The following is a 21,754-nucleotide window of genomic DNA, read 5'->3' on the forward strand; positions in this document are numbered from 1 at the left end:
CTGCCGCCTTTAGAAGAAAAGCCGCCACGAAGCTCCCAAACCACAGATACATCAGATAAGAAACTGCTCTACCCAAAAGTAGGCAGGGATATTATCCGCGCCCTGCTATGGCGTATACCAATGCTCCATATCGCAACCAAATGATAGGATTCATCGAGGAAAGCCTCCATCACATGCAATCCAGAGTTGAGATAAAAGATGAAAATAGTGTTGCCTGGATTGTGATAAACATTCCCTAAACTGCTTGTGTTGCTGTTGCATATAGCTGGTGCGACATTTAACGAGTTCCGTTATATCATGTCGCAAGTTGTTAGATGAATCAGCCGATACTCTCGCAATGGCCAACAGAATAATCCTGTAAAAATAGACCATAACTTGTGATAGCTCTTAACCTAGTCGGCTCATGCCTGTCGGTAATCTCGGCTGACGATTCCTTCCCTCATCACTAAAGTGATAGTGGAACCATACTACACATAGCCGTGGTAGCCTCTGACTAGGAAAAGGTCGGCCAGCAGCGCCACGCCACGCCACGCGTTAAAACATCGAAAATGGGCAATCTGGAAGAAGTCATCACTGACTTGGTCCACTGGGCTGCCCTGGACCGTATGCAGGCTGGTTGTACTGCACGCTGGGGCTCATGCCATACACTGGCTGGCCCTGTTGGGAGCCTTGATGCATCATGACAGGTGCAGTTGGGCGTCCTGGGCTGGGATAGCCACTACCGCCTGGACCTGGCTGCGGTGGCCCAGTTGGCGGCATGTACTGTGGATGGCCGCCATGGTACATCATCTGAGGAGCCGCAACCATTCCTTGGGGATGGATGAACTGGGGCTGCATGATCATGGGGCCTGCCATCTGGCTTTGTTGGTGTGGCACGTAATGAGGATTGTTGGAGAAGCTGCGGTATTGTCCCATTTGCGGGTTGCCAGGGCCCATGAAAACCGGCTGTTGATATGGGACTTGGCCAGGATACGCAACTGGAAGCTGACCCATACGCGGAGAGGCAAACGACTGAGCTGAGTTAGAGGGCATCATCCGATGATCCTCAGTACCGTATGGCGGAATGGGCACCGGACCATGCTGTGGTGCGTGCATTTGCATAGGTGCCATATGTGGTGACTGTCGAGTTCCCAAGCCATGGGCACCATGCTGAAGGTGGAATGGAAGCTGGTGCTGGTGTGGCATCTGAGGAACAACATGTGTGGGATTTGGGGTCGCGGCCGAGGGGCCGTTGAACGGCTGTCGGTCAAAGTGTTCCGTGTATGTGAGATGCATGGTCGATTCGGGCTTTTCATCGTCCTTTAACTGTCGCCACGTTGGTAAGGTGTCGAATGATGGACGTAATCCGCCATTGTCGTCCCAGTTACGGCCGGCGGGAGGTGCCACAGTTCTGATGTGTGACAGAATCAAGCACTTGCTCACATCCACCTTCTTCGTTTTACGGCGGATGACGGGTGTTTGTGGTGCTGTGGGAACAGGACTTTCAGCGACATGGTTGACCGAGGTCCGTGGGCTAGAGCCAGCACTGGCATGGCTATTGGGATTGAAGGTAGCAGCAAAGGGACTAGGCCGGAATTCATGGCTGTTGGGATTCAACTTGGCGCCCATCTGACCAGGAGCCCCGCTTAGTCGCCTGTTAAAGCCAGAATCGACATTGCCAGATGGGCCTGTAGGGGGAGCACGCATTTCATGGCCGAGATTATGTGACGTAGTGACAGGTGGCTGCGAATATCTTTGCTGCTCGACATTGCGAAGCCTTTGAGCAAGGTTCCCGGTCTGCTGTTGAGGACCTCGGTTGCTCCGGAAAGGTTGGGCATGGAACGGCTGCTGTGAATATTGGCGAGGTGCAGTATGCCTGCTACCGTTGCCAGCTGGTCCAGATGCCTGTGGTACCACAGCACTTCGTGACGAACGACCATCACTTGTATTAGCAGAAGTGTTGGTGTCAGGAGTCTTGGCCGTTACGGAGTCCTTGACGGGCTGGGCCTTGTCCTTGCTACCAGAATCCGCCTTGGTCTTGGCCATATCCTCCGCATTTTTCATGGCCTTTGCCTGTATTTCCTTTTGCTTTGCAGGGTCTTTTGCAATAATCGAAACAAGGTCTTTGGGGACCGGGGTTGACAATTTGAAACTAATAGAGAAATTCTTCAGTTCGTTCAACTTGACTTCCTTATCAGCTCGGGCCTTGTGGCTCCGAACCTTCTCTAAATTGTCGCGCTCTCGGGACGCAAAGCTCCTGAAAGAGTTCAAGACGTCATGCTCAACAGTAGCTGTAGCGCTTGGGGTCTGTTCTTTTGGCTGGGAGGACGCATTTCGGGAGGATGAAGTAGAAGACGGACCGGTAGTGGTCACCTTCTCTGTAGTTTTTGATTCGGGTGTCTGAGATTCGGCAGGAAGGTTCAGAACAGGGGAAGGCTTGGACTCGGTAGGCGTTTCTTCCGTAGTCTTGGGCGTAGACGCCTTCGGAGGCTCTGCTTTTACAGGAACGCCATTCTTAATCCCCTCTGAGGCTTGTGGCCGTGTTTGCTCCGTCGAAGCGGCCTGTCTCTTGACAGGAGCTTTGAGTTGTGATGAAATAATAGCCGGGTCAACAGGTGCGCCTTTCACGGTCGACTGAGATGTAGGTGCTCGTTTTGCAGGAGGCGTGTACCTGTTTTCTCGGCCACCCCCAGATAAAGGAGGAAAGTCCTGGCGGAGAACACCACTGTACCTATAGTAGATGTAGTCAGTAATCCGCCTGTGTCTTGATGCAGTAACAGAGCTTCGAACATACTTGTCTTCTTCGTTTTGGGCCCCAGCACCGGTACCACCAGCATAGTCCATTACGCGCTCCTCAGCAACATGGGCAGTTGTTGCAACGCTACGCTCGATTTCTTTGGCCTTCTTGTCGGCAGCGGCCACTCTCTCACGGAATTGGGGGTGGGTCTTGTTAATGGCCGTAGTGTATAAGCTCTCATCGTAATCAGTTCGTAGGCCAAACAGCTTCTCGTTTGCTGCAAACTGGTCCCAGTGTCCACTAGCGGCCGTAGCTTCCAGACTGCCATCCACACCATCAGCCGCATCAGGAATCCATGGCTGCAATGTGCGTTCGTTTCCAAGGCGGCTGTTGGAGATAGCTGTGTCTGTGCGAAAGTTTGATCGATTTCCTATTCGTTCATACCCTAGGTCAGTATCTGCTGGTAGACGAAATATGGTATATGCAGCATACCATTTTGCCCGCGGCCATCGGCCCTGGCGGCACCACCTCCGCTCGACGCGCCCTCTTTCTTGGGGACAGGCATTTCGAAAAAGAAGAATGAAACGCTCCAATCGCTAATACAACTTCAGTGCTGGTCAACGTAGGCGGTCTCGGTGTAGCATCCAACGAAATTCTCCAGCTCGTCCCTGGAAGGAGAGTAATCTTGCACTGCTCGATCCCGAGCGTATGGCTTGGAGGGCTGATTAGGATACGCTCTACTTAGATAAAAGGTTAGATGTCGGCACGCAGAAGTAAAAACGATGGAGACGTGGCAATTAATATAGCGAAATCGCAGGGGGGCTAGAAGAACCGCTGGAGTGCCATGTTCATCGCACCTTGCACGTCGGAGTTGACCGCACATGGACGTTACCACACAGCGGCATCTATGCATATAGACGACCAAGGAGTGAGACAATGAACATGAAAACAATCTACACGAACCTCGGGATGATGATGAGGAATCTTTGTGTCACGGGAAGTCGGGGTCCAGGATGAAGTTTTGGCTAACGTCTCAACCAGAAACGACCAAAAACCGGTCTGCTATCGACGACTCTCCCCGCTTCTATTATAGGAAAAATTAGCAAAGAGTGATTCAAAAGCGCTCGGGCTGATTGTCGTTTTTTGGTAGACTCAAAGGCCTCGTCGTGGCTGGGAATAAAGAAAGCAAGTGAACAATGTTGGTCAAGTAGGCGCAGCGCCAGGACGGGGGGAAAGGAGCGGCGGAAAGAGGAGGTCGTGTGGCTTACCTAGGGGGAAAGCGAAAGGCAGTAAGGTAGGAGGAAGGGTCTCCGGAGTGCCGTCCAGCTCGACGGTGCTATGACTGCCACACAATGGGCAAGGAGAACATGGAAAGATGGAAAATTGAAGCCGAGAAAGGGAGAAGTTCTCTGGCCTGTGGAGGTTGGTGATGAGGCTTTGTTTTCCCCTACCCTGTCACACTTGCCCAAACTACAATGAGGCGTTGGTGGGCCGCAAGCCGATACTTAAGTAAGTGGGCAGCCATGCTCAGGAAATGGGCACGCGGGTGGAGGCAGGAGGTACTCCGCTAGGAAAGTCCCTAGGCAGGTACTTGGGTACCTTGGGTAGGCATTTAGCATTTCAGTAGTACTAGCATAGTCCAGAGTATGTGCAGCCTAGCACAGCCAACCAGGCATGAGACACAGTGTCCTGTGCCCTGACCACGACGCCTACACTGTACCACTGGACAGGTCTGGTACAAGCAATGTTCAGTCAAGTCCGATGTCCCGAGGGGGGGCTCGTAGTAGTGCTTCTTGCGCGGGAATAACGACTGAACAATAGGGACCTGCCTTTAAACAGAGTCTCGCACTGTTGGCACAATACGGGGCCTTTGTCACAGTATGTCCGGGCATGCGTGTATGTGCCTTTGAACTCTCAATGAACCATTAATGAACTCTCGAACAAACATCAAATATTACAGCACCACATGACCAGACGCCCAGCTCAGTAACTTAGGTACGTAACTGGTGTTTGATACATGGGCACTTATTGTTGGGATTCTGTGAGGTACTTCTTCACGACCCAACTGCTGGTGGAATTCCAACCAACAGCCCGGGCTACGGAGTTCTGGTTCAATGTACTTAGAAAATGGTGGCATCCTAGTGGCAGGACATGACAGCCCCAGAAGCCTGAAGCGTCCTTGCATGCAATATATTGTGACACCAGACAATGTGGATGCTGGTGTGAACGGTTGCCCCCGGCTCGAAACACGTCGGCATGCATGCAGGCGCATCCATTCTGATGTGTACCATTCAAGCGTGAACATTCAGGATCACCACGACACCGAAGAGCATGTTGGAACGCTACGTGAACAAAGGGGATTTCTACTACAGATATTCACAAATACGGCAGCCCCGGCCCACCCATTCTAGACGACTTTAAATCTGTTGGTACAAGCTCTTTTCGCCGTTGTAATACTCCTGTTATACCTGAAGACCAATCTCCTCAGCATACGGCAGCACAAACAAGTCACCGACAGTGGAAACTGTGGCCTTGCCATCCAGGAGAGACTTGGCAGCCTGCGGCACAATGGACGTTAGTTTCTCGCCCTAACAGCATTGTATAGTATAGTGTGATACAAGAACAGGCCGTAACTTACAGTCTTCAGTTTATCAGCAGTAACGCCATCAATTCCCTTGGCGAGAGCGGCGAGTTCGGAAGCCTTGCCGCTATTGACAAGGCCGGACCCGGCCTGCAAAAGGCTAGGTGAACGCAGCTGAGCCTTCTCCAGAATGTCGAACTTGGCATTGGCAACGGCCTTGGTAATGTCCTCCTTGCTAACGGTGCCGTCAGCAATGCTCTTCAGGGCCTTGGCCGTCTCCTCAGCACCCTTGCGCACAGAGGCAGCGGTGCCGGACAGCTGGACGGTCAAGAGACCAGCATCAGAGTAAGCGAGGTTGGAAGCAGAGACAGAGAGACCAGATGTTCCAGCGGTAGCCTTGGAGAGCAGGCTGAAGCCAGGAGACCACTTGATTGTGGGCTGACCACCAAGCAGAGCAGCCAAAACGGCAATCTCGGGCTTGGAGCCAGAGGCATCGGATCCAGGGAAAGCAATGACCATGGCGTTGCCGCCAGGGTGACTTGTTCGCTGTTCACCACCGTGGTACTTTGAAGCCTCAGCCTTGAGGGTCTGGCCGTTCAGAGATTTGGCAGGCACGTCCTTGAAGAACTGACCGACCCAGTTGGTTAGGGCATCAGTGGAGGCACCATCGGCGACGATGGCAATATTAGGTTTAGAGTACACGACATCGGCGTAGCTAGCAATGTACTCCTCGTTGAGATACTTCTGGACGGGTGATAGGGACGAGGGATAGACTGAAGCACCAAGGCCATTGTGGAAGGCAACCGCGTGAGCGTTGTCCAAGGCAAGAGCAGCAACGTTAGCGTTGAGTGCGGCCTGCTTGAGGTGGAGAACCCGCTCGACATCTTCGTGGAACTCATGAGCTATAGTTGGTGTTAGCCTGTATCGCATTGAGAATCAATTCGCGGCTACCGATGTCTCACTGGTGTACTTGGTCATGGAGACCACTTCGGCGAGGAGTTCGGCAAAGTAAGGTAGATCCTCGCGGAGGAAGCTGGCCTCAAGGACGAGAGCCTCTCTGGTATGAGAGGCATTCAATTGGCCGCCAAGAAGTTCGGATTCACGAGTGATACGGAGCGCAGATCGTCGTTGGGTGTTCTGATGGCACAAGCAAGTTAGCTCGGGTGTCATTTTTGAGCGTAGGTATCAGGTCGTTGCGGGAAGACATGCCTTGAAGGCGAACTCCTCAAGACCGACAGTCAAGCCGGGTAGTGGCTGGTATCGCGTACCAGCCTTGGCAACAATGGCCAGTTTGGTAGTCGGACCATGAGCATCCCTTGAAGCAACCTTCAACCCGGACACATCCGTCGTCTCGAAGGCTCCCGTCGCGGCAGCGGCAGCGAACCCACGGCGCTGCAAGGACTGGACGCTGCAGGGCCGACGGACGGCCTGCTGCGCGCTTTTGGCGAGAGACGATCTCGAGATCATTGTCGAGGGTGAGGGCGCAGGCAATTGGATATCCTTCGGCCGTCGTGGTGCAGCAATTGGATCTCAAAAAGAAGTGCCTCGTTCGTTCAACGAACCAGCTCCCGTCTAATTTTCGGCCTCGGGGATTGATTGGGAATCACGTGATTGGATGATCAACTCTAGGCCTGCCACTGGTTGCCAGCTTCATGCGGGTACCTTCAAACCAAGTAGCACTACGGAGTACCAGGCATATTCCGATAGTAGTGGAGTATCATGTCTACTCCGTACTTTGGCCTTCAAAGTTCCGACCACGTGAAGGAAGTCGAAGGTACCTAAAGTGGCTATAAGTAGGTGCTGGATTGAACCCTTGGCACAGTAAACCACAATAAAACCAATATCAATGGCAATCTGGTTTATTGCTCGCATGACAACTTAACTCGAGTGCTCCAACCCTAGTGCCATGTCCTACACAAATTTTGGATGTACTACTTAATAACCTAAATTGCATCGTCGGGAATCAACGTGTATAGCATCTCGACATGGTTTTCAAAATCCACGTGTTCTTACGTCAACTTCCAGTTGCATCTTACAGGCTCCAGCCCGGTACAGTATTATTTTTGCCGGTGGTGAATGAAGTTTTGATTCAGCGACATGAACCCAAGGCCAGGATGGCTACCCTATAGAAACATGTGACTGGCTTGCCTTGATGAGAGCTAAGCCCTGCCTTGCCCCTGGAGTTACTGGTGGTGCTATTTGTTCGTTGTGTCCTCATAATTGGTGATGAATATAAATCAGCTTACTCCGATGGTTGGACGATGCGTACCTGTTGGTTGGGTTAACTGGCGTAGCGTTTCTTGAGTTGTCTGGAAGTTCTGGAGACTACCACTAGTAACGGAGTATGTACTTACATATTTCGATACGGAGTAGCTTGTTAGAAGTTCTCCTGCGGACAAGATATGATGTGAAATACGCAATTGAAGTGGTGGCCACCTTCACGTAGATTTCGCTAAATTTGGTTGAATTACAACTTTGTAGAGCAGCTGCAACTGCGACGGGTCGCGATACAGAGTATTGGGGTTGAATGAGGGTCTGGCTGCTTGCAGCCTTCGATGCATGTCCGACGCCACAGCCTAGACGCTCAGCCACATCAAGTTACTCTGTCCTCCGTCCGGAGTACTTGCGCAGTAACAGGTTGGTTCCATTCACCACCTGGGAAAAATTGGCAAATCCGCAACCCGTCAATTGACTGTTTTTTCTTTACGAAACCCTCCGCACCTCAACATTCATTACCTTTCATCTACTTGTGTCACAAGCGAAATCCAACGGCACCAAAGTTGGTCGGCACCCTTTTTTCTTTTAAATTACATATTGCAGTTCAATGCCGTACAGGTAGTCATAGTGGTAGCTCTAGAGATTGTGAGAGCATCTCTAGGAGCAGAGCAATGCTTGTCGTTAGTCTTCGCTGAGCTCCAGCCGTGCGTCGTCAAATGGGCTGTCGCGGGACAAGGCTGACATGTTCACAAACAGACCAAACATGCCGCAGAGCTTTGTGCTCTCCTAGTCAACGATCTTTTTGGCGAACTCCCATCCGTAGGTTCTTCCTCAACCCACTTCGGGTTTTGCGGTGTTGTGCTTGTCGCGGGGCTGACTTTTCTTCGCTTCTCCCAACAGCGCCTTTTGGTCGCGCTCTTCACCAAGGGCCGATGCACACTTTCACAGCTCGTTCAACATGTATCGCTCGGACCACGGCATCTTCGGAACGGCCTGGGTGTTTTGATTCAACAGAATCTCCTCTACCACTACACTGACCCTGATACGGGAGGAACCAGCTATGAAGCCAACTCGGATGCCTGCTACAACCTCGTGCGATCCGGTAAAATACTGGAGGTCATCAACAGTCAGTATGGCACAGCCGAGAGAGACCTTGTCCAAACCCTCATGCAACTGGGCTATGCTAGAGTAGCGGACCTTACACATGCGTTTACGTCTCGAGCTCCCAAAACCAATGGACATACGAACGGATCACATGAGTCATCATCTGGCCTCATAGAGTCTAAGAACCATCTGAACTCGGCACTGTCACGGTTAATACAGGCAGAAATACTGGAAACCGTTCGCCCCGATTCATTTCGCAATCCTGCTGAGGTGTATCGCGAAATTGAAGCTGATGTTACGAAGACAGCTCCCGGGGAAAAGGCGAGCAAGAACAAAATAGAACAGCATATGCAGATTGTGGAGCGGTTCAAGACATTCCGTGACCAGAGCAAGGCCCTCAAACGGCAGCTAGATCAGACTTCCGGACCTTCTACAAAGAGAAGGAGGCTACAAAATGGCTCAAGGCATTCAGATCCTTTTGATGATGATATCGAGTTGAATGTACGTCTAACTCGACTGCAAAATCTTTTGCTTCTTCCTTTTTTTTTTTAAAAAAAAAAATTCATATAGCACGAGAGTTACTAATGCCATATCTACCAGCCCAATGTTGTGGTTCGAGTCAATCATGAAAAGTGCTTGGTTGAGCTTCGCAACCAAAGACTTGCCGATTTCGCGGCAGATATGCTTGGCGAGACTACAGGCCATGTTTACCGGTCCCTGCTAGATTTACTGACAGCAAAGGTCTCCAGATGTCGAGCAGATCCTTTGGTTGGTGAAGAGAACAAAGGACCACAGCCCAGCGTCACCACATTGCAAATATACGAAAATTTGAGCGATGAAGTCAAGGTTCTCGGCGGTATTGGAAAGGCTCCAAAAGATAAGATAGATTTTGATAGTGCCGAGAAGATAAGATCGGGACCTTATTCCTATGACAGCGATTCGGATGAGGAAGACGAGCCAGAGGTCAAGGCTGCTCCTGTCCCTCGCGGACGTTTGGCTAGAGCTGCAGCTGCAGCTGCGGCCGCGGCCGCAGCCTCAGCCAAAGAAAGCGAAGACGAGGGATCTGAGGACGATATTGATGTCCAGGGGGGCCATACACATACCAACGGCGACAGGTCAACCAAGGTCAAATTCGAGGATGGGGCTATAGCTAAAGACAGTCGTCTGGACCAGATGCGCCAACATCTTCTGTTACTGGCCGAGAGCAAGCATCGTTTTGTACGTCACTGTGGAACTCAGGGCCGGGGCCAGTGGACCGTGGACTTTGAGTTGTTGATGGACCGGCTCCGTGAGTCTGAGCTTGACGCATACATTGAGCAGTCGTTCGGACGTCATGGCCTTCGTTTGACACGAATTCTGCGGGAGAAGGGGAAACTTGACGAGAAAATGCTCCCGTCAGCTGCCCTCATGAAGAAAGGTGACGTCCAAGGGAAAATGCTAGCGATGCAAATGGCAGGGTTGGTGGATGTTCAGGAAGTGCCGAAGGACAATAGCAGACTGGCCAACCGAACTTTGTTCTTCTGGTTTTTCGACGGCGAACGAGTTCAGTCGCAATTGTTGGATGATGTCTACAAGGGTATGTTACGGTGCCTGCAAACATTGGATGTGGAGCGGCATAAGGAGCGCAACATTCTCACGTTTGTGGAGCGAAAGGACGTCAAGGGCAAAGAGGAAGAAGTGATGACTGCGGAGCATTATAACAAATATAACCGACATTTGGAAGGCCAGCAGAAACTGCTCGGCCAGGTGATGCGGCTGGACGACATGGTTGCAGTGTTTAGAGATTATTGAGGATACCAGCGGGCGGGCGACGCTTGACGTTGTTACACCACGACCACTACCCCTAGACGGATGGATATATATACTATATACTATCCCTTTTGAGGAGGCTATATTTTATGTAACATGTATGCCAATTTAACCTTGTTGTGGAGAATAATTTGAGGGCATTGTCTGATGATTGTTGTTTGGGGTCGTGGTTGGTTTGTAGCCAGGCATGCCTACATGCATCGCGCCATTTCCGTGTGATCTTGCGAGGAATAGTTGTAGCACATTGTCACACAGAACCACAGTCGCTTCCTTCCTCAGCAATTAATCCTTCCTTCCTCAACAGGTCGGTTTCGAGCAACAAAAACAAAACACAGTCATGGCTGGCTACTTCTATACATATCATCAATGATATTAATAGTGCTATAATGAGGCAGAGCCATTTATCTTGTCATACCCTCAGTGTGAGCCTAAAAGTGGTGGTCATAACTCGTAGATTGCCGAGGAGGAGAGGACATGGACATTTGATACTAGAGTGACGAATTGTCCGGTGTGCCATGCACGCAATTGCGCCGTGCATTTCAGTGTTGCTACCAGAACATTGAACCAGACGGTACTTCGCGTCTCTGGCGCAACCACCGACCATTAACATGTGACCAATGCAGTGGACGTAGCGCTGACTGGTCCCCTCGCCCGGCCACCCGGCCACCCGGCCACAGGTACCTAGCGCACTAGTAGGGTCAATAGCACCTGAACTCAGGAACATTGAACTGTCAAAAGTCGGCTCAAGGGGCCCAATGTTCCCCACGTTCAGCGAGGAAGCTGGCAAAAGCACTGACCCCAACCATCCGCTGTCGCCAGCTCCCGATCTCGGGAACCACACGCCAGGGCACGCCTACGCCATTCAAAAAATTTCCCCATCCGTCATCAGCCCATTTCCCCCAGAGACGACGTTTTTTTCTCTCACTCCTCATTGCTTTCAGTTCATTGTGACAACTCCAACCGCCAGATCGGCCAGCGGGAGACCCTTCGCATTCCCATCGCCCCGAACCGCCTCACAATGTCTCCCCCGACTGGAAATGCAGGCCTCGAAAAGGAGTCTAACTTGGCCAGACTCCTTGGCTCAGGTACACCATTCGCCAATTGCAAGCTCCGAAGTCCTCAACCTACTGGAGTACCCGAGGCTTTGTGAGCTTACCCAGGGTCTGATGCATGTGTACTGACCGGTTGCAGGCTCCGCTGGTATCGCCGAGTTGGCAATTTTTCACCCCGTACGGCAAAATCTGGACTCTTGGCAACCAGACGGTGGTTGTTGAGACATGCTGACATGATTTGCCCAGGTTGATACGATTGCGAAGCGATTAATGAGCAACCAGACACGAGTAAGGAGAATTCTGACACAAGATGCTGCGCACCTCTGCATATCACATACACTGGGGATAAGAAACTTGCCACGGACCAGCTGACAATGCGATTTCTCACAACCCCCAGGTTACCGGTGCGAGCCAATTGAACCAGGTTATTTTCAAGGACAAGGCTAGCGCTCCTTTGGGTCGAAAGTTCATCTCGCTGTTCCCAGGTCTCGGTTACGCAGCCGGTTACAAGGTCCTTCAAAGAATTTACAAGTATGGCGGTCAGCCTGTTGCACGCGACTATTTGGCCAAACACTATGGAAAGGACTTTGAGTCGGCTTTTGGCAAAAAGACTGGCAAGGCCATCATGCACTCTACTGCTGGCAGGTGAGCGGACCCCCCGTCGCCGTCTCCCAGGTTGCTCGATGGGGTTTGCCATGGAAAAAGGTAAAGAAACAACAGGAACTAATCATGTTTGTGCTGCAGTCTAATTGGTATCGGTGAAATCGTCCTTTTACCTCTCGACGTCCTCAAGATCAAGCGCCAGACAAACCCCGAGGCTTTCAAGGGCCGTGGTGTCCTCAAGATTGTTGCTGACGAAGGGTTTGGGCTATACCGTGGTTGGGGATGGACGGCTGCCCGTAATGCGCCTGGTTCATTCGCGGTATGTTAAGTCCTGGGTCACCTTTATTTGCGCCACCCGGCTCGTAGACTGATGATGCGCCTTTCGCAGCTTTTTGGCGGTTCTGCTTTTGCCAAGGAATACATGTTCCATCTCCAAGATTACAACAAGGCTACGTGGTTCCAAAACTTTGTTGCTTCAATTGCCGGCGCTTCAGCTTCACTTGTTGTCTCTGCTCCTCTCGATGTCATCAAGACTCGAATCCAGAACCGCAACTTTGACAATCCGGAGAGTGGATTCCGCATCTTGGCCAACATGGCTCGCAAAGAAGGTTTCTCGAGCTTCTTCAAGGGCCTGGTTCCCAAGGTAAATGAATGGTCCCTTCGATGCCTGCGTCATATGAACTCCTCTGGCTCTCTACCAAACCGTTAACGATTGCTGACATCTCTATCAGCTTCTCATGACCGGTCCCAAGCTCGTCTTCTCTTTCTGGCTTGCTCAGACACTCATCCCCGCCTTCGATGTTGCCTTCTCCAAGAAGTAATAGGCCAAATGCCACTCCTGCTATTTTACAATCTGGAAATGCTTTGTAATGGGAATGGATTTTTTCTGACGTTTATGTATATACACATATTTTTTTGTGGATGTGAGTTGGATGGGCCGGAAAAATAAGCTTGTTTGGCATTTGATGACGGTAGACTACTGCTCTTGGCTATTTGCAAATAGATGGAGCGAGGGTTCGACGAGTCGGAATTACGAATGTGGATAGATAACTCAGCTCCAAAATCATGGCCTATTGAGATGATCAAGACCTATGTAACACTCACCAGAGACCATTTCAATGTCCGTGGCACGTTTGTAATTGAAACATCTGGGGCGAACATTACCGCCCCGAGCTCATCAAGCAAGGCGACTGAAACTTGCCTGTTTTCGGGCAGCTTATCGTCTCTGTTTTTTCTGCTTCATATGCTTTCCATAAAGCTGACCGTCTGGTCTATGTGGAGGTTTTCCAACACTACACGGCCTGCTTCGTGTTCTAAGCATGCAATCCAGCCGTAAACTTTTTGGTCCAAAGTGCTTAGTCTCTTGCCTCATAAACTTGCGACAAGTATGCTGCGTCCCCGAATGTCTTGGGAGCAAAGCCAGGCTTCGGACAACCATTCATCATGCTTTTGTTCTTGCGAACATGGAGTGGGCCACACCGCAATTCCTCTTAGAGGACAGTCACTTGACGGCATCTAGAATGTTCTTGAGGCCATGGTTTTATGTGACAGTGCCTCTGGGTAAACATTGCTACAGTGCAGCCGAGGGGAGACGATTCCGTGACCGCAGAGTGTCTCATGCACTGGAGACAGAGCCTACACAACACCATTGTAAACAAAGGACAACGCGGCGTCCACGTTGCACAACTCACGTCATCGAGCCGCTAAAGAACTCAAAGCGCACGTACACCTAGGACTAACATGTACAAGACGGAGAGCACAATGGACGATATCGCCCGCGTATCGAGCTCTTGCCTCTCCGCGACTCCATGCCGACAAGCTCCAGCCCAAAGACCATCCGTCGTCCACGTCACGCATAGCTGCAGCTTCGTAGCGAATGGGCGCGCGACAACTATGGACATGTATGCACAAGGACCACACACTTTTTGCGTATCCTCTCACAAAAGGAAAAAAAAAAGATAAAAGATCTGAAATGTACCTTCCAGCCCAGGTCGTATGGAGTGTTACACGCGTGGCTTGGACAATGGCCCCTCGTTCCCGCCCGTTGCCCCCCGCAACAGTCAGTGCTCCAACGTAAACATGGCGCCCGCCTTGCAGCCCAATGGCTGGGCGGGCTACTGAGCCGTCGTCAACAATCCGGGGCCCTTCAAAGCTATCAATTTGCCGCTCCTTCCTCCCCGGTCTGCCCAAGTCTGTCTCCATCCTCTGATTACCGATTTGCGAACCAAGACAGGATTATGAAGAGACGATCTTGACACTTTTTGACTTTACATCTTGCGAGTCCTGTTTTTTGTTTTGTTTTGATTACATTACACGATACCAATTTTGTATAGCTTGGTGGACATAATTCGATCCCAAAAAGAGTAAGCGGCTGCTGTCCGCATTCCTCGTCAGTCCACATCGCATTCCTCAACAAAACATCACGGAACAAAGGGTCTCTTGAAGCAGAGGACCCGGTATTCCTCGAAGATGTCACTGTCAGATTGGGACTCGACTTCGTCCCGAGATGGAGAGAGATACCTAAAACACCAACATTCTGCTTCTTCGGACCACGGCGCGCGAGCTCTCGTTCCTATGTGCGTAATTGTAGCGTTTTTCTCTTTCAAACCCATCCCACTTCCTTCTCTTTCGTGCTTCTTTACTTTTTTCCTTCTATCCGGATAAAACTTACCCCATTTTTTTCTAAAAAAAATTCCATGTTCATCTCGGCGACGCGAGACTAACACCCAGCAGGTGGGATAGCTCAGATCCTGAACGAGCTCCGCCGCCTCTACCACTGAACCCCCAGTCGCCCGTCTTGACTTCGCGTGCCGGCACATCGAGCGCCATTCAATCTGCGCATGCTGCCTTGAACGAGAGGGCGCGGGAAAACAGTGCCGTTGTCAGGCGCGGCGACGGATCACCAGAGAGAGCCCTCGTCAAGGGCGCTTCACATCGCCGTTTGCAGTCGCTACAGCCTGGTTCTGTACGAGACTTGAGCTTGATGATTGAAGGAAACTGGAGCAAACAAGACCTCAGACCCTCAACACCTACAACACCGCGGGAATTACCGCCCGAGCCGAGGTCTGACGGAGACTCTGCCAATTCAACCCCGATTCCGGGACCCAGCTTGACGCCTATTTTGAGGCCGACGGCCAGACGGCTTCCCCAGCAGAGCATACTGGGCGAGAATACGCCACCCCAGAGCTCGACTATGCTGGCTCTGCAAAACATGGGCAGCAAATCTGCTTCAAGAGAGGCAGAGTCTGCTCTGTCTAACATCACAAACGGCTCCACGCCTAAGCAACCTCCCTATTCCGATGATGTATCCGCTCAACTTCTTACGCTCACAAACATTGCGACATCTCTGCAGAAGGAGATGTCGGCTTTGAGTCGGCGAAGTCGGGACAATGCTACTGATTTACTAAGCTTGAAGGAGGCGACCAAGTCCAGAGATGAGGACGTCAGGAAGAGCCTCAGAGAGCTTGTGGGCAACATTAACGAGCAGTCCAGTCGGATCACCTCCTTCAATGGTCCGTATCTTGATAACAAGCCCTTTGGCTCACCTCCCACGCATTCACGAGCGTTTCAACTTCCCCGGATACCATCACCAAAGAGCTTTGCTGAATCGATTGACCGTGGCTCCATCAGCACACCTTCTTTGTCCGGAGTAGACACATCTGCTTCACTCATACTTTTGGAGAAAATTTGGAATGGGCTCGGCACTAAAGAAGGACAAGAGTCACTGGTTGGCTTGCTTACCCAGTTGTCCCAGAAACTTTCTGGGCTAGCTACCTCTGCCAAGGTCGACGAGCTGGCAGAGTACATTCGTTCGCAATCAGAGAATGCTGTTGTACTTGGAAGCGCAACCGGAAGCGGAGGTTTGGGCAATCAAGACATGGAACTGGAAAGGGGTGGGCTTGTGACCCAACGAGTCGACCGACTTCTCTTCAACGGAGAAAACAGAAGATCCTCGGCACCTTCTGGGCGTGGCGCGGAGCTTGTAAATGAAGAACTTATGAACATCATCCGGTCCGTCAAAGACAGTGTCACCCAGGGCGGTGGTTTAACTGCAGAGGTTAAAGCTCTAGTGCGCGAACTCAGGGGTGAGGTTCTTGGCATGGGGCGAGAACTAGGCAAGAGATTGGAGAAGGTCGGAAGTAAAGGAATTGAAGAGGCTGAGGCTCCTAGCAAAGACGAGGTTTCCAGAGTCATTGATGAAGGCTTGGAGCAGATGAAGGAACAGCTCAACAACGTCTTGCGAGAACATCGACGCCAGTCTGCCCAGACACAGTCTTCACAAAAGACGGTGGTTGATTATAAGGAAATCTACAATGCTATGCGAGCTGCGTTGCGTGATAACGAAGCCTCTACCGACGAGACACCCGACTTGAGCCGAGAAGACGTTATCGAGGCAGTCAGAGACGCTTGGGAAAATTACAAGCCTGAGATTGAAGTGCAACAGCTCGGTCTTGAACGGGATGAAGTCTTGGCTTGCCTCAAAGAAGGCCTTCAAGAGTATGCTCCCCGGGATGAGCGACCTGAGGCTGCAACTAGAGAAGAAGTATTCAAGGCTGTTGTGGAGGGACTCAAGCACTTTGCTCCTCCACAGGTTGAAACCCCAGCCTCCCTGTCACGAGACGAAATCATTGACGCTGTTCGTGATTGCCTTGAGGAATTCGAGTTCCCCGTCGCCGCATCCGCTGTTGGCACCGAGTTGTCGCACCGCGATGTCGTTGACGCCGTGCGCGAAGGCCTCAGTGGTCTTGATCTTCCTCGAAATGATGCTCTTATGGCGGTTCCTAGCAACAATGATGAAATTGCCTCCCGTCTTCAGGACATCATGGAGTATATGAAACTTGAATTTAAGGCCGCCTCCGAGTCACATCGTGATGTCGTTCAACAAGCCGTGCGCGAGGGCCTCAGCGAGCTCGATCTTCCTCGTGGTGATGCTCTTATGGCAGTCCCTGCCAATACTGATGAAATTGTCTCTCGCCTTCAGGACATGACGGAATACATGAAGCTTGAGTTTAAAGCTGTCTCTGAGGAGGCCAAGGACAATGTGGCCGCGAATGGACGAGACACTGAGCAAGTTCTTGACGCCACCAAGGATGGACTTGAAAATCTTCGCATCGCCATTGAAAGCTACGTCGACAGGGTTTCTGGTGTCGCTGGCCACGAAGAGTTTATGGACAACATGTCAAGAACCATGGAGGAGTTCAAGGAGGAAGTTTCCAGGGCTGTATCCATGGCCAACGACAGCTCCCGTGAGGAGCTCCAAGCACACCTGGAGGGGTTGCGCGAAGTTGTCAACTCTTCTATGGTTCCCGCATCCAGCCCTACTGTTCCTAGTGTCAATAATCAGGAAGTCCTTGAGGCTCTTCATAATGGATTGACTAGCCTTCGACAAGAAATCTTGCGGCCTCGACCTGAGACAGGCGACATCTTGGATGCCATCCAAGATGGCCTGAACGATCTCCGCGCGGCCCTTGAAAGAGTTATCAACAAACCTGTGGACTTGACTGCCAACGACGAGGTTCTGGATGCGCTCAAGTCCGGTTTGGATGGCGTTAGGTCAGATATTGAGACCCTCCGTGACAGCAGCAACGAAAGAGCTGTTGCGGCTGTTGCGACTGCTACAGAAGAAGACACCAGTCGAGCAATTATTCCCGCCGACATGGTGAAGCAAGACGACATTAAGAATCTCGAAGTCCTCATCACTCAGCTCAGGATCAAAGTTGAGGCAATGGAGCCAGAGACGGAGACTGTTCAGCGGGATGATTTGGCTCGCCTGGAAGATATGCTTCGTAGCGTTCAGGAGGGTGTCAATGAAATCTCGACTCGAGAGCCACCCGCTGCTGCCGAGCCCGCTAAAGAAGTGCATGAGGCCACTGACACTAACAATAGTGATGCTGCTTCCAAGGACGATGTCCAGGCTATTGAGACTATTCTCCGGAACACCAAGGCCAGTCTGGACGATCTCGTTGAGGGTGAACAGGCGGTCCGTAAGGAGCACCTCGATGCCATCGAGGCTCTGGTCCTGGAGACGCGCGAGACCATGACGTCCATGACCGAGCAGCTAGCCACCATTTCACAGAAGGAGGATCTCAATGCGTTGGAAACTCTTGTTACACAACTTAGCCTTGGTCTCGAAGAAATAAAGGAAAGAAGCGACAAGGCACCGTCCTCCGATGAAGAGATGGCCACCAAGACTGGTCTTGAGGCTGTCGAAGCTGTTGTTCTGGAGATCAAGACAGCACTTGATGGCTTGACGGCGACTGATTTTGCCAGCATCTCCAACAAGGAAGACGTGTCCAACTTGGAGACGATCTTGAAGGAGGCCAAAGAGAAGATCGAGGCACATACCGAATCGAATACCAAGGCACTTGATGACCGTCAAGCTGAGATCGTTGGTGTTGCCGATCGCGTCACGGCGGTCAAAACCTTGTTGGAAGAGTTCCAGGAAGCTATCAAGAGTAAATTGGATGATGGGTCATCGGGAATTGATGCTGTCACAAAGTTGCTCGAAGGCATGGGAGAAAAAATCGACAAGAACGAAAACGTCGGCGCCGACCTCAAGGAAATGTTCGAAACGATGAAGACCCAGTTCGAAGAGAACAAGGAAGTTGTTGCTGGTGCCCGGCTGGAGTCCAATGAGAAGCTCCAGGAGGCGGCAGACAGCATTGGTACAAAGATTGACGACAAGATTACGGAGCTGAATGTCAAGTATGATGAGTTCAAGGCCACGTTGAACGAGAAAAGCGAAGCCACCGAGGCCCGGGAAATCGAGACCGAAGCTGCTGTTGTTGGTACCAAGGCTATTGCCGAGGACTTGAAGCTTCTTATTGATACCCTTGGCTCGACTGTCACAGACTCTCTGGAGAAGATGGAAGAAGCATCCAAGACAGTCTTCTCCAAGGTCGAGGATCTCGCCACCCGCACCGAGGAGATTGACACTGAGGGTAAAACAGAACACCAGAAGACTCGTGACCATTTACAACAAGCTGTCGCTGCTGTCGAGAGCTTGCAGGGCGAGGTAAAGGAACACCAACCCGAGATCCTGACAGCTGTGAAAGATATTCTCCTGCTGGTAGGAGAGCACTTTGAACACTCCAAAACGGCATCCACCGAACTTCAGGACAAGATTGCTGAGGCCAAGCCTGTCGAGCAACAAATGCTTCCGCCCCCTGAGAAGTATGATGACTCAGCAGTGCAGGAGAAGCTCAATCTCATTGCAGAACAAAAGTATGACGACTCAGCTGTACAGGAGAAGCTCAATCTCATCGCGGAACAAAAGTATGACGACTCAGCCGTACAGGAGAAGCTCAATCTTATTGCAGAACACAAGTATGACGACTCCGAGATCAAGGAGAGGCTGGATAGACTGGTCGAGCAGCAATATGATGACAGCCCAGTTCATGAGAAGCTTGATAGACTGGTTGAGCAGCGCTACGATGATGGCCCAGTCCATGAGAAGCTTGACAAACTCGTAGATCATAGCACCACGTCAGCCCAAGCATTTGCCCAGCTGGAGACATTGGACAAGGTCCATCAGTCTGTCGTCAATACTGCAGCCGAGATCTCACAGTTCCTGTCTTCCCAGACACAACGAATCGAAAATGACCACGAGGATCGGGAAAAGACTCTTCAGGATACTGTGATTGAATTGGAGCGCAAACTCGCTGAGCGAGAACACATGGAAGCAGCTATTCTTAGCCTCAAGGATGAAGAAGATAGGCTTCGTAACAGTGTTCTCAATCTGCGGACAGAGCAGGAGAGCCTAATTAGACAAAAGACTCGATTGACAGGCGATGTTTCCTCTTTGGAGACAGCCTTGCGTCTGCGCAAGGAGGAGCTGTCAGATATGGAGTACCGCGCAGAGAGACTGGAGAGACGCATTGTGGAGGGCGTCATGGACCACTCTCGGGTACTATTGATGGCCAAGGACAGCAAGGGACGTGACGACATGAACCGGAAACGTGTTAAGAAGCCTGTTGGTGAAGATGGGGAAACTGGCGGTACTAAGTCGAATCGCCCTGCCCTCAGCATGGCTCTGGCCACCAGGCGAAACCTTGGGGTTCCCACACAGAACGGATCCGCGAGACGTATTGCGTCGCTCAGCCAGATGAATAGCAGCTCGCCATCTGGTCTGGTCAAGAGAAGCCAAAGCGTACGCACAGGAGCTGGCAATGCTCTCCGGAAGCGAAGTTGGGGCGGAGGTATGGCAAAGGGGGTTGGCGAAGAAGACAAGGAGAATCTTCGCGTTGGTGAGACCGTAGAGGAACTTGACGAGCCGGATACAGCAGCTTCCTCTCCAGTGGCAAGCACTGTTGCGTATACAGCCGACAATGACTCTGTGCTTGACTCGCTGGTGGACGATGATGGCGAGGGCAGTGATACAGGGACACTGAGAAGAAGCAGCGTTGGCACGACGGTCATGTCAAGCCAGTACACGGAATCGGAGGCAGGGTATAGCGAGTACGATGGGACGGAAAGCGACTGGACGGAGAGTCAAGTTGGGACGGATGTCGGGGCCGAGAACGGGCTGGTTATTTATGAACAGTAGCGGTAAGGATGATGAACAAAATATAGGTGCAATTTGGGGATGCTTTGGCCCTCGGCACTTCTTGATATGATGTATGGATTACATCATATGGATTACACGACAGAGATTGTTAACTTTGAGCGTTCTTGTTTTGCGTTGTTGTGTAGGTATCAATTGATAAGTGGCCAACCTTTTGCGTCTTTTGTGAATAAAGCGTGCGCGTAGGCAACCTATATGATGAAATACTTGTATTATTAACGGCTCGGCCCGGAATAGGGTGAGTGTGCTGCTACTAGTTGGTGAGTTACTCTGTACGGGGCTTTTTGGCCTCATTTCTCGTTGGCGACACCAAGTGCCATCCATGTATTGAGATTTCAATCGAGCCTTTGCCGAGGAGTAGCCTGCTGCATAGGGTGTTTCCTTACGGAGTATACCGAACAGACTTGCTAAAGGAATATCCGGGGTTGAATTTGATGATAGTCGTGTATGTGAGCACTGTGCGGACTGTTGATGGACGAACGCCACTTTGCGCCGTGCCAGAATTTTGGTGGTTGTGGGGATACTAGCATCGACATTCTAGAGCCCACATGCAGGCATAGGCGCAGGCGCAGGCGACCTGCGGCAGTCGAGCTGTGAAACCACCAGACTCAAAAAACCAGGCCTCCCCCCACGCGTCTCGCAGTCGCGTCCGTCCAACGCTCGGCATCACCCGCAATGGAGCAAAATATCCTCTCCACGCCTGAACTCTCGCCCCTCGAGCAGGAAGTCCTCGAGGAATACGAACGGCTGGCCGGCAACATGAAGCAGGTGTGTGGCTCTGCGGTTTTTGCGTCTCTCTCTCCCCCCGGCCCCAGCGTTTCTCGCGGCCCCAGCGTTTCTCGCAGACAGACACGGGTGAAGGAAAGGAAAGGCGGTGGACGGAGAAGCTGACGCCCTGGTGTGTGTAGTTGGCGAGTGTGCTGGACGACCTTGCTTCGAACCCGTCGACGGAAATACTGGATGGGCTGCGGGACCTGGAGCGCAAGACGAGCCTGGCGTTTACGCTGCTCAAGGCGAGCGTGTACAGCATAGTGCTGCAACAGGAGATTGATTGGGGCGGCGGGAGGGAGGAGTGACTTGTTCCCTTGTTTGCGTTTTGCCTGGCTGGC

General features: G+C 51.6%; 6 protein-coding genes across 6 annotated transcripts; 4 read left to right on the forward strand and 2 right to left on the reverse strand.

The window, feature by feature from the left end:
* Positions 1–570: 570 nt before the first annotated feature.
* G6M90_00g034950 (uncharacterized protein) lies at positions 571–3,281 on the reverse strand (the record flags this gene model as incomplete). The annotated part of the gene is made up of 3 exons (XM_014691404.1): positions 571–2,710; positions 2,774–3,146; positions 3,209–3,281. 3 exons carry the CDS (start codon positions 3,279–3,281, stop codon positions 571–573), a joined length of 2,586 nt encoding a protein of 861 aa, XP_014546890.1.
* A 1,897-nt stretch (positions 3,282–5,178) lies between these two features.
* Positions 5,179–6,764, reverse strand: ucr-1 (Cytochrome b-c1 complex subunit 2; the record flags this gene model as incomplete). The annotated part of the gene is made up of 4 exons (XM_066130161.1): positions 5,179–5,274; positions 5,355–6,199; positions 6,260–6,434; positions 6,507–6,764. 4 exons carry the CDS (start codon positions 6,762–6,764, stop codon positions 5,179–5,181), a joined length of 1,374 nt encoding a protein of 457 aa, XP_065986330.1.
* A 1,421-nt stretch (positions 6,765–8,185) lies between these two features.
* Positions 8,186–10,409, forward strand: RPC82 (DNA-directed RNA polymerase III subunit RPC3; the record flags this gene model as incomplete). The annotated part of the gene is made up of 3 exons (XM_014691406.1): positions 8,186–8,194; positions 8,271–9,119; positions 9,219–10,409. The coding sequence occupies 3 exons, from the start codon at positions 8,186–8,188 to the stop codon at positions 10,407–10,409; spliced, it is 2,049 nt and encodes a 682-aa protein (XP_014546892.1).
* A 1,036-nt stretch (positions 10,410–11,445) lies between these two features.
* Positions 11,446–12,903, forward strand: GGC1 (Mitochondrial GTP/GDP carrier protein 1; the record flags this gene model as incomplete). The annotated part of the gene is made up of 7 exons (XM_014691407.1): positions 11,446–11,512; positions 11,619–11,656; positions 11,726–11,767; positions 11,877–12,124; positions 12,224–12,401; positions 12,471–12,725; positions 12,814–12,903. The coding sequence occupies 7 exons, from the start codon at positions 11,446–11,448 to the stop codon at positions 12,901–12,903; spliced, it is 918 nt and encodes a 305-aa protein (XP_014546893.1).
* Positions 12,904–14,551: 1,648 nt separating this feature from the next.
* Positions 14,552–20,627, forward strand: G6M90_00g034990 (uncharacterized protein; the record flags this gene model as incomplete). The annotated part of the gene is made up of 2 exons (XM_014691408.1): positions 14,552–14,658; positions 14,816–20,627. The coding sequence occupies 2 exons, from the start codon at positions 14,552–14,554 to the stop codon at positions 20,625–20,627; spliced, it is 5,919 nt and encodes a 1,972-aa protein (XP_014546894.1).
* Positions 20,628–21,320: 693 nt separating this feature from the next.
* dad3 (DASH complex subunit dad3) lies at positions 21,321–21,721 on the forward strand (the record flags this gene model as incomplete). Its single annotated transcript, XM_014691409.1, has 2 exons — positions 21,321–21,413; positions 21,554–21,721. The coding sequence occupies 2 exons, from the start codon at positions 21,321–21,323 to the stop codon at positions 21,719–21,721; spliced, it is 261 nt and encodes an 86-aa protein (XP_014546895.1).
* Positions 21,722–21,754: the final 33 nt, after the last annotated feature.

This window comes from Metarhizium brunneum, chromosome 2 (genome assembly GCF_013426205.1).
Source record: "Metarhizium brunneum chromosome 2, complete sequence".
NCBI classification, from domain to species: domain Eukaryota; kingdom Fungi; phylum Ascomycota; class Sordariomycetes; order Hypocreales; family Clavicipitaceae; genus Metarhizium; species Metarhizium brunneum.